General features: G+C 45.7%; 1 protein-coding gene across 3 annotated transcripts in view; it reads left to right on the top strand.

The window, feature by feature from the left end:
- Positions 1 to 12,232, top strand: part of LOC133606575 (protein bicaudal D homolog 1-like) — a 38,499-nt gene that overhangs the window by 7,610 nt on the left and 18,657 nt on the right. For all 3 annotated transcript variants that reach the window (XM_061960662.2, XM_061960661.2, XM_061960663.2), the window contains exons 2-4: positions 5,889 to 6,101; positions 10,133 to 10,285; positions 11,369 to 11,673. In XM_061960662.2, the coding sequence (XP_061816646.2) occupies positions 5,889 to 6,101; positions 10,133 to 10,285; positions 11,369 to 11,673 (671 nt within the window). The remainder of the gene's footprint in view (positions 1 to 5,888; positions 6,102 to 10,132; positions 10,286 to 11,368; positions 11,674 to 12,232) is intronic.

Here is a 12,232-nt window from a genome sequence, read left to right as displayed (position 1 = left end):
TTAATATAATATTATTTATAAAAACAAAACCTGATGTTGACATAGTTTTTTGCCAACATAAAATTTGAGACCCAAAGGGGACATTTCTATGAAAAAATGGTATGTTTATGTCGACATATGTTGTAGTATTATTAACTTCATCATTACTGCTGAGCAACAACAACATTAACATTTTTTGAGCATTACAATGTGCAAACAGTGAAGTCCTGTTGAGTGCAAAGTTCGCTTCAAAATAAAAGCATGTCAAAATGAATCTGAATTCCACAGCAGCCACTTACAAAAGGCACCTATTTCATCTTTTTTTTTTTTAGCTTGTTAGCAACCGTATAAATATTTGTGCCTGAAATAGAGCTTTATTGTCATCAGTCAAAACAAAAACACTACATAAAAACTAAAATTCAGTTCAATCAAATATGTTGCTGGGTTGCATATGAAATCACATCTGTTTTTCTCTTCGCTGCCTAATTCACATGGTGGTCAAACAGCTTGAGCGTAGCATTAAGACAAGTGAGAGTGAGTGTTGACTTTGAGAATAAAATGTGGTATTGCCCACCAACAACGCCAGCTGTCGTTCATCTTTGAGTACACCACAGACATCTGACACATCGCAGACAAGTCCAATGTGGTCGCGGACTGCAGTTAGGTCTGGACTACTCTCGTATGGGTGCGGAATAGTCCTCTTACCGTGAGATTCAGGCACTCAGGGGTTCGGACACTGGAGTGCGCCTGGGCGAAGTCGCGGTCGGTGACTCAGGGGTCAGGCTGTGGTGCAATCTCTTAACTGGCCAACCTCGGCTTCTGGTTCCTGTTGGTTGGTGGCATGCTGTTTTTGAAGCGATCCACGGCCTCTCCCATCCCGGCAAAAAGGCCTCTGCAAGGCTGGTGGCCCAGAAGTTTGTCTTGAGGGGGCTGAAGAAGGACGTGTGGCCTGTCAGCGCACAAAAGTGCACCGACAGACCAAGGCCCTGTTGGAGCAGTTTGCTGTTCCCGAGAGTAGTTTGACCACCTCAACATCGACTTGGTGGGTCCACTTCCCCCTTCGCATGGTTTCATCTACCTCCTCACCATGGTGTGTAGGGCGGCCCGCTGGCCAAAAGCTGTTCCCCTCGCGTCAATGGCGTCCACTGATGTGGCCCCGGCATTCATCAGCACATGGGTCGCACGCTTCGGATCCCCCTTCGGATCTGGAACGCGATGGCCAGGAGTCTGGGGGTCAAGCTGCACCGCACAACCACAAACCACCGCCAGATTAACGGTTTGTGTGAGCGTTTCCACCGCTCCATGGATGCTGCCCTACGTGCTGGTTTGACTCACGGTGACTGGGTGGACAAAGTCCCCTGGGTCATGCTTGGCTTCAGGACCGCCCCCAAAGAGGACCTGCAGGCCTCATCTGCTGAGCTTGTCTACGGCCAGGTGCTGCAGGTTCCGGGGGATTTCATTCTGGATGTCGGTACACCCTGGTCGGCGGCCAGGCAGCAGTCTTCCCTGCTAAAGGCCATCAGGGAATTCACATCCGTCCCCACATCACAGCACGGCATCCCGGTACCTCCCAGCATGCACTGGGCGGATTTAATTTTCATCCGTCATGATACCTACTGCGGGCCGTTGCGCCCCACCTAAGATGGGCCATTTAAGGTCTTACAGTACGAGGATAAGAGCCTGGTCATGGACGTTGTGGGCAGACCTGAGACTGTTTCCATTGATAGGATTAAAATGGCCCAAGTAGATGTTTCCAGGCCATTAAAATTGGCCCGGGTCCCATGCCGCAGCCACCCCCCTTTGCCCACCCCCCTGATCCGGTCGGGGTCCCGTCAGCATCATTGCCCTCCAGCCCTGGAGGTCGTCCGTCTGCACCCGCCACAACCCTTTGCCCTGTCGCCCCCCACCGTCTGTACTCGTCGTGGTCGGGCCATCCCTCCCCGGCGTGGGGATTTTGACTATGGGTGAAACCCTGGGGTGGCTTATGTAGTGGGTTTACATAATTCACTCAGGAACTTTAGTTAGGGTTAGAGAGTTCCGGTGGGACAAGTTTTTCTGAGGGACACATATCCTGTGTTGTGGTTGTGGCGCTAAGACGCTATTGTCGATATACCGCTCTGTTGCTGATAAAAAGACTAAGTGTTAATGTCATTAAAACAGCTAGCTCCGTCTTTTGAGACTTTCCCCTCCACTCCCATCCTTACGCGCTACAGTATCAACATTAAAATATACACAAATAAAGGAGAGGTTTAAAAGTGCTCAACTAACATCTGTCTGAAACTCACACGTAAATGCAAGCAAAGTTGAGGGGCGTCAACATAAACAGGTTTCATCATACGACATCCTATTGTTTCATATAATTTTCCTGCTTATGAAGGTCTGCTGCTTCCTGGTCTCTAGTTATGAATAACACAGAGCCAGAAGCACTTAGGGGTAGACTAACTGTCTGAAAGATGCATGTCTGAAAATATGCACACACACGGGCACACTAACAAAAAAAGATGTAACATGACTTATTCATGTATAATATCGTGCTTATTCCATAAATTCTGGAACACCGACCGGCACTTTTATTGTTGTCAATTTGGTGTTTGTTTATTCAAATTAGATTAATTTTGGAAATTAATGTGCTCATTGTTTCAATAGACTGACAGGATGTTGACTCACATTGGCTACCACGCCTCTGGTTACCATAGAAACAAATGAACGTCACAAGTAAGTACCATTAATAAGCAAATTTACAAACGTGTCACTGTGCAAATTGCCTTTTTTTTTTTTGCGTATTTGCGGTGTTGACTTGTTTTGCTCGAGCCTCTTCAGCCCCAGGTCATGATGTTTAAGAAAATCTTAATAAATTAGGTTTTAAGGCCCACTGAGATGTTTTTGGGATGATAATAACAATGACATTTTAATGGGTTGATGTCCAGTATGTGACCTTGTACATGTATTTTGAAAAAATGTGGCTTTAATTTTCTTCTTATGAAAAAAATATACAGTGTAAATCCCCCAAATTGTACATATATAACATGTGTTTCATTTTCTTTAAATGCATCAATATAGACTTCAAATTCCCTTTATAAATGAGTCAAAACAGTGTCTGATTTTCACCCATGTAATAAACCAAAGTAACAAATTGATACATGATTGGTCGAGTACAAATTTAAAAGCATCCTGACAACTTTAGACAAATGCTTGCACAATTTGCTGATAAACAAACATTATCATGCACATGTCAAGTGTGGGGAAAGACAAAAGACGAGGACAGAAAAACAAAGAAGGGTGTGGAGTGAATTATTTTTAAATCTGATTATCTCTCCTCTCTGTCCTCTAAGCCTTCCTCCCTCCTTTGCCCCTCTGTACTTTTCTTTCCCTTTGTTCCCTTTGTCATTTACAGGAATATGAAAGGTAATAAAGGAGGATAATATCAGCTGTGCTCCTTCAGAAACATTAGACCAATGACATTGTTACCGCCTCACACGTTCACTACTTTAGACGAATAAGTAACCTATGGTAAATATTGCGTGAATTGGGTCAAAACGAGCTTTTGAAACACATTATTTTGTACGACTTTTTCCAAGCACGGTTGTCCAAACCTTTTCCAGTGAGGGCCACATACAGAAAAATTTAAGGATGTGGGGGTTATTTTGATACATTTTGTACATTAAAGATATACAACACCAATTCAATGTAGGTCAATCAATGTATGCTAAACAATTTGAACAACAACAGAGAGAAAAACAACTTGGCTTTTAGTTATAGGTTACAAAGCAAATTCATGTTATAGCTAATCTAACACCCTTAAAATATTTAATGTATTCTTTCAAGTTAGTTTTTTCCTTTAGGTCCCTTTTTGTGAGGATTTAAGCCGGTCCCACTTTCTTAGTTTTTGTGTGCAATGTTCTAATCCAGGACCTGTTTATTTTGTCTGTGGAATGTGTGGCGGACATGCGGACAAATGAAAAAAAAAACAAGCTTCACGCCAGGGGCCGTTTTAGCATGCCTGCTCCTGGCTTCCGCTCGGTGTATAACATGTTTAGCCTCAACCTCCAGTGATAATGATAATTGATAATGAAACATCAGATACACAGAAATGCAGTTTATTTGCCGTAATGCAGGTGATTATTATTAGTAATGTACTGTGCATGGAGACACATAATAATCAGCCGGGGGACTAAAAATAAACAGTGTCAGCCAGAGTGTTACGTACGGCGGGGGAAGGAGACGACACCAAAACCAGGATCAGGTCAACAGGTTTATTTAAACCCTTGATGAGAGTGTGGGAGGTGTATGCTACTCTAAGTGTTTGGTGCAAAACGATGTGTAGAATTAACAATGTAAATGTTACCAGGTTTGGTGTAAGTGCGTGATGGATGGATCCTTCGTCAGTCCAGAGGGGCAAGGCAAGAAGGTTGTCTGTGGGCAAGCAATTGGTCGGGGGCTGGAGAGAAGGTCTGGGGCCGGAGAGAAGCAACAAGGTCCGTGTCCAAGCAGGGGTCGAGGATCGAGGGAGGCAGTCCAAAATGCAGAGAGGAGTCGAGGCACACAGCTCGATCACAGGGAACAGGAAGGACACTGCGCGGAGCACAAAGGACGTGAGACACGGGAACAAGGAAGTAACAAGGAGAGCGCAACTATACGGGAGGGGAAGCCAGAGACGGGAGGCTTACTACTGAGTTTGAACTACATTCCGGCGTAGGCTCCTCGGGTCCGCTGGTCTTTATACTGCTTGTCATCATTAGTCGCAGGTGCGCAGATTGCAGATTGCTTGCAGCTTTGACCGTTGCGTGGGCGTGATGCGCCCAGCGCGAGCAGGGGCGTGTCCTGGTGTGCTGCCAACGGAGGTGCTGGCAGAACTTGCTGCCGATGAAAAGTGGGTTCAAGCCCGCGCTGTGACACAGAGTGTATAATTAATCCAAAGAGGTTCATTAAGTCTTAAAAAAATTGTGCAATTTGTTAGTCTTAAAGCCAGAGCTGTGTGTTTACTTCCGTAACTGTTGGGAACAGATGTTGCCGAAACCGTCAGGTACGGAAACAAAACACATAGGTCTGACTATAAAAATAACAAATTGCAGCGTGGATAATTGTTTGTGGATAAGGCATTAATCGGCATTAATCGATACTAATGGGTGGTTGATTGATCCGCACATCCCTAATCGAAAGACATCTTCAAAACGAGCACATTTTTTGAAAAGCAGTAATTTATTCCAAAGTAGAACTACACATGTGTTAGTTACAGTGGTCACCACATATCCCCCCTTATGTTAGCAATGTTTAATGTCATTTTGAGGAATAAGTCGGGGCCAATTAAAACAAGCTGTGGACTGGAAAAGGCCCCTGTGCCAGACTTTGGACACTACTTGCATAACTCTGCTGTCATTCATGACACGCGACACAAAAATGCCACATCGTGATGTTAACGTTAACATTGATTTGTACTAGTATGACTTACTAAGACAGCACATGTGAGTTAATATTATGAAGCGCTGTTCTTGCTGTGTGACTCATATTAGATATCACCCCCTGGTAGCATGATGCATCTATTTCCACTGGACAGGTGTCAATAGGTTTGAAATATGCTGACCTGCACATATACGTGTTATGTGCATGGTGGCTTCTTTGGGAGAATAATTACCAAGACCAGCTGGTTGCACTACACATTCATTATGTATGGATTTGATCATCTCATGGTATTAGGAAGAAGAAGCTTGATCAACGTTTTGTCCTTTATTTTATTATTTTGCATAATTCTGGTTTAATTTGCTTCCAGTTGAATGACGAATCATATTTAGGAGTGTATCTGTGTCTGTGCTTACATTTTTGAGTGCATAAGTGCGTTCACACTGAGAAGCACAGTAAATTGCAGTGCACTAACTACGTTTTAAAAGACATCACATCTTGTCTCCATGCAGGCATTTGGCCAAGCCTACTCCGCCCAGCGTAAGGTGGCTGAAGATGGCGAGAGCAAAGAGGAGACGCTGCTAGAGGAGTCCGCCACCAAAGAAGCCTACTACATAGGTCGCCTCCTGGAGCTCCAAGCCGAGCTCAAACACAGCAAGGCCGCTGCTGCCAATGCGCTGGCTGACAATGAACACCTGAGCAGCCTTTTACAGGAACTGCGAGAGGTAAAGTGTTACTGTTCAGACTTCAAACTGCCTATTTTTAAATAGTGAAAATGAGTTAAGTCAAACCAGATTTAAGATCAATATTATTCACCATGATTTTGCCGTTGTGTCGTAATGTTATTTGTCATTTGTGAGCGTTTCTGGCACAGGAAAGCGAAAGTAAACAGGCAACGAAACGTCGTACTACTTTCCTTCCATCCATCCATTTTTTACCGCTTTGTGAAATTTTTTTACATAAATCATTTAAAGCTTGAACTTGTTGCAGACTGACAAGATGAAAGTTGAGCCAACAGTGCCCTTGAGTGGCCAAATGATGCAAGGACGCACATTATGGCTTTTAAAGGCAAACAGGCCTGAATTTTACTTTGTTTGATCAAAGGTGTTACCGGTATACATCTTTCTTGAATTATAAAAAAACATGTAAATTGTTACTGCCTAAGGCCTTGCCTGGCTTTGAAGGCACAATAAATATTGTTAGAACTATGTGGCTACCTTTTGTTTTCTACACTTATACATGCTTTTTTGAATTATACTTGTTGAATGTGCATTCTTAATTAGAAAAAATACATATAACACATTTGTTCTAATATACATATATATATATATATATATATATATATATATATATATATATATATATATATATATATATATATATATATATATATATATATATATCCATCCATCCATCCATCCATCCATCCATCTTCTTCCGCTTATCCGAGGTCGGGTCGCGGGGGCAGCAGCTTAAGCAGGGAAGCCCAGACTTCCCTCTCCCCAGCCACTTCGTCCAGCTCCTCCCGGGGGATCCCGAGGCGTTCCCAGGCCAGCCGGGAGAGATAGTCTTCCCAGCGTGTCCTGGGTCTTCCCCGTGGCCTCCTACCGGTCGGACGTGCCCGAAACACCTTCCTAGGGAGGCGTTCGGGTGGCATCCTGACCAGATGCCCGAACCACCTCATCTGGCTCCTCTCCATGTGGAGGAGCAGCGGCTTTACTTTGAGCTCCCCCCGAATGACAGAGCTTCTCACCCTATCTCTAAGGGAGAGCCCCGCCACTCGGCGGAGAAAACTCATTTCGGCCGCTTGTACCCGTGATCTTGTCCTTTCGGTCATGACCCAAAGCTCATGACCATAGGTGAGGATGGGAACGTAGATCGACCGGTAAAGAGGAGGAAGAGAGGAGGAAGAGAGGAACCACCACCCCGGTCTGCCAATCCAGAGGTACCGCCCCCGATGTCCACGCGATGTTGCAGAGTCTTGTCAACCAAGACAGCCCCACAACATCCAGAGCCTTAAGGAACTCCGGGCGGATCTCATCCACCCCCGGGGCCTTGCCACCGAGGAGCTTTTTAACTACCTCGGCAACCTCAGCCCCAGAAATAGGAGAGCCCACCACAGATTCCCCAGGCCCTGCTTCCTTATAGGAAGACGTGCTGGTAGGATTGAGGAGGTCTTCGAAGTATTCCCTCCACCGATCCACAACATCCGCAGTCGAGGTCAGCAGAGCACCATCCCCACCACACACGGTGTTGACACTGCACTGCTTCCCCTTCCTGAGGCGGCGGATGGTGGTCCAGAATTGCTTCGAAGCCGTCCAGAAGTCTTTTCCCAAGGCCTCCCCGAACTCCTCCCATGTCCGAGTTTTTGCCTCCGCGACCGCTGAAGCCGCACACCCCTTGGCCTGTCGGTACCTGTCTGCTGCCTCAGGAGTCCCATGAGCCAAAAGAACCCGATAGGACTCCTTCTTCAGCCTGACGGCATCCCTCACCGCCGGCGTCCACCAACGGGTTCTAGGATTACCTCCATGACAGGCACCAACTACCTTGCGGCCACAGCTCCAATCGGCCGCCTCGACAATAGAGGTACGGAACATTGTCCACTCGGACTCAATGTCCAGCACCTCCCTCGTGACATGTTCAAAGTTCTTCCGGAGGTGGGAATTGAAACTCTCTCTGACAGGAGACTCTGCCAGGCGTTCCCAGCAAACCCTCACAATGCGTTTGGGCCTGCCAGGTCTGTCCGGCATCCTCCCCCACCATCGCAGCCAACTCACCACCAGGTGGTGATCGGTAGAAAGCTCCGCCCCTCTCTTCACCCGAGTGTCCAAAACATGAGGCTGCAAATCCGATGACACAACTACAAAGTCGATCATGGAACTGCGGCCTAGGGTGTCCTGGTGCCAAGTGCACATATGGACACCCTTATGTTTGAACATGGTGTTTGTTATCGACAATCTGTGACGAGCACAAAAGTCCAATAACAGAACACCACTCGGGTTCAGATCCGGGCGGCCATTCTTCCCAATCACACCTCTCCAGGTTTCACTGTCGCTGCCAACATGAGCGTTGAAGTCCCCCAGTAGAACGAGGGAATCACCCGGGGGAGCACTCTCCAGTACTCCCTCGAGTGAATCCAAAAAGGGTGGGTACTCTGAGCTGCTGTTTGGCGCGTAAACGCAAACAACAGTCAGGACCCGTCCCCCCACCCGAAGGCGGAGGGAAGCTACCCTCTCGTCCACCGGGTTGAACTCCAACGTGCAGGCTTTGAGCCGAGGGGCAACAAGAATTGCCACCCCAGCCCGTCGCCTCTCACTGCCGGCAACGCCAGAGTGGAAGAGAGTCCAGCCCCTCTCAAGAGAAGTGGTTCCAGAGCCCTTGCTGTGCGTCGAGGTGAGTCCGACTATATCTAGCCGGAACTTCTCCACCTCACGCACTAGCTCAGGCTCCTTCCCCCCCAGCGAAGTGACGTTCCACGTCCCAAGAGCCAGCTTATGTAGCCGAGGATCGGACCGCCAAGTGCCCTGCCCTCGGCTTCCGCCCAGCTCACACTGCACCCGACCTCTATGGCCCCTGCTATGGGTGGTGAGCCCATTGGAGGGGGCACCCACGTTGCCTCTTCGGGCTGTGTCCGGCCGGGCCCCATGGGGACAGGCCCGGCCACCAGGCGCTCGCCATCGTGCCCCACCTCCGGGCCTGGCTCCAGAGGGGGGCCCCGGTGACCCGCGTCCGGGCGAGGGAAATCTGGGTCCTTGGTTTGTGTTCTTCATCGAGGTCTTCGAGCTGCTCTCTGTCTGATCCCTCACCTAGGACCAGTTTGCCTTGGGAGACCCTACCAGGGGGCATAGAAACCCCCGGACAACATAGCTCCTAGGATCATTGGGACACGCAAACTCCTCTACCACGGTAAGGTGGCAGCTCAGAGAGGAGTATATATATATATATATATATATATATATATATATATATATATATATATATATATATATATATAATGTGTGTGTATGTCAAAATGAAAAAATAACTGTACAGTCACACAGATAAGATGTTAATCCTTACAACAGGATGCAGAGAAAGACAGAGAAAGTACAGGTGAAAACCCTTTATATTAGGGGAAAAAACAAGACAACTCAAAAGTTATTTAGTACAACATGGAAGTGCAAGGTACAAAGCACAATGATCCAGCACTGGCAAGAAGCAACAGGGGAAACTTAATAGTCTACATTAACTGATGGAAAACAGGTGTACTGGCTGAAAACAGAACAAAAAGTGTAGATGAAGCAAAACAAGGACCGTAACAGGAAGTGAAACTAAAATAGGAGCAGCAAGACAGGAAATGATACAAAACACAGGAAAATAGCGAACTTAATGTGCAAGGTAAACTCTTAACGATTAAGGGAGTGAGGTTTAACAATGTACACAGGGGCTGGCCTCCGTAACATCCATCCATCCAACCATTTTCTACCACTTGTCCCTTTTGGGGTCGCGGGGATTCTGGAGCCTATTCCAGCTGCACATGGGCGGAAGGCGGGGTACACCCTGGACAAGTCGCCACCTCATCGCAGGGCCAACACAGATAGACAGCCAACATTCACACTGACATTCTCACACTAGGGCCAATTTAGTGTTGCCAATCATAGCTATCATTAAAACACAGAACAAAGTCCAAAAACACGACGGTCCAAAATGGTCTAAACAGGAACAGTGAGACAGACATTATTATAAACCATGTTTTTGATCCTTTGTGTCTCAGCAGAGCAACGAGATGTTGGAACTACAGCGTAGCCGCATGCGGGAGGAGATCACGGAGTACAGGTATCGAGAGTCCAGGCTGACGCAGGACTACACTGAGCTGGAAGAGGAGAACATTTCTCTGCAGAAACTGGTTTCAACTCTCAAACAGAATCAGGTACATATGTGCTAAATATGGACAGTACCAAACTGTAATTTGTTATACTGTCTACACAGCACAGTTGGCCTCGTGGCACAAGTTTCTTTATTTGTAGGAAAATAAGTAATCTAAGTCATTAGAAACCACAGTGACACTTTTAATGTCCTAAAATGTCTCTTATAAATATTTGTTCTAAACTTTAACTCATTAAGTCCATTTAAGTGACATACAGAAAACACTGGTTGTAATGTGACAGTCATGTGACTATCCGTGCATATGGTTTCAAAATGGCCTTGGGCAAAAACACTATAAATTTCCAAAAATAAAATGTTTCCTATTAAACATTATTTTAAAAGCAATTTCACATTTGTAATGGTTGATATTGAGTGTCAAATATTACAATTCAACTGTTCTTACTATATTTATTCAATTAATTCATAGAAAACAAGTTAGTAAAATAACCCTTACCTTGTTTTCTTGTTTTTATATTGAGAATTTCAATCAGATGTGGAAAAACATAATGGTTACCAGGTGTGTGACGATACATTCATCTCAGGAGACGAGACATTACACGATATTGGGTTCACGAAAACGGGATGAGGTTTTAACATACATTTTAAGCAGGGGCGCTGTGTACGGTGGTCGAAAGGGGGAAATTCCAAGGGCCCCAGATGGCCGCGGGTGTTGTGTGTGTGTGTGTGCGTGTGTGTGTATGTATGTGTGCTTGAACATGTACATGGTGCGTTGGCTGTGGTACTCCAATGAAGGAGAGCGGCCGCGCGGCTCCCCGCCATTCCCGCCTTAGCGGGTGACACGTGCTAGCTCTGTTTGCTAGCTCTTCGTAGTATGCGCAAAGTTCTAAATGTGCGATTCCAACCCCTCATTCACAACCAGACGGATATGTCTCTTACCCTTAAAAAACAAAAAAAAATTCTTACTGCATTCTGCCCATGAAACAGCTTTTCTCCAAACAAAAAAATATCAACATATTTTAATCTCGCAGGATCTCATCACACCCCTAATTGTCACTGAAAAAAATACTAGCAGATGGACAAATTTGCAGTTAAAAAAACTAATTATCTTTATCCCACTGTGGTCCAGGTGGAATTTGAAGTCCTGAAACATGAAATCAAGGTTTTGGAGGAGGAGACAGAGGTCATGGACAACCAGTTACGGGATGCTCTGCGTTTGAAGGACATGTCTGATTCGCATCTGGAAGAGGCACTGGAGTCTCTAAACAGCGAGCGTGAGCAAAAGAAACACCTGCGCAGGGAGTTGGTTCACCATCTGAGCATGTGCGACGTGGCCTTCACTGGCAGCGCACACCTGACCTTTAACTCCGCCCCACCCAGCGGCACCGCTACCCCAACTACACTGCTCTCCCCAACTGCAGAAGAAACAGCACGGTACTATTACAGTAAATATACACAAATAAAACCCACAGTTTTGGGTTTCCTAGGTGGGGAAACAGAACTTCGCTTAAAAAACTCGTAAATAAACGTAAATAAAAGTCTGCTTACAGCAGAGCCAATAGGAGGTCCCTTTATTCCGCCCATAATACCCAATTAAAAAACATCCAAAGAGCACCAACAATACTCAATTTAAAATGTTGTGACTCGAATATTAGTCAAGAATTAGTGATATCGTTATTATAAGCGCTAACAAATACAAACTATTTATAGCGGCGCCGTGATCACAAGCATATGTGCCAATGTTTACATCATCGAGTGGTAAGGTCCTTCTTTGCTTCCTTTGCTCGTGAAAGTTTATTGTAGATCATAAATCATGCCTCCCACCTGGACAGTAGAAGGACAAAGACGTATTCTGACAAATACGCATAAACTTTGTCTTTTAAAACAATTTCCCTTGTAGATAAATAAAGTTTAAGTCTAAAAACCTTTGTCTTTCATAAGGTTTGTGAATGATAGGCAAAATTCCCAAAAAGTGCGACATAAAGTTCGACCG

The sequence above is a fragment of the Nerophis lumbriciformis genome, linkage group LG05 (genome assembly GCF_033978685.3).
Source record: "Nerophis lumbriciformis linkage group LG05, RoL_Nlum_v2.1, whole genome shotgun sequence".
Lineage (NCBI taxonomy): Eukaryota > Metazoa > Chordata > Actinopteri > Syngnathiformes > Syngnathidae > Nerophis > Nerophis lumbriciformis.
The sequence above is the reverse complement of the archived record's forward strand: the minus strand, read 5'-3'. Positions and strand labels throughout refer to the sequence as shown.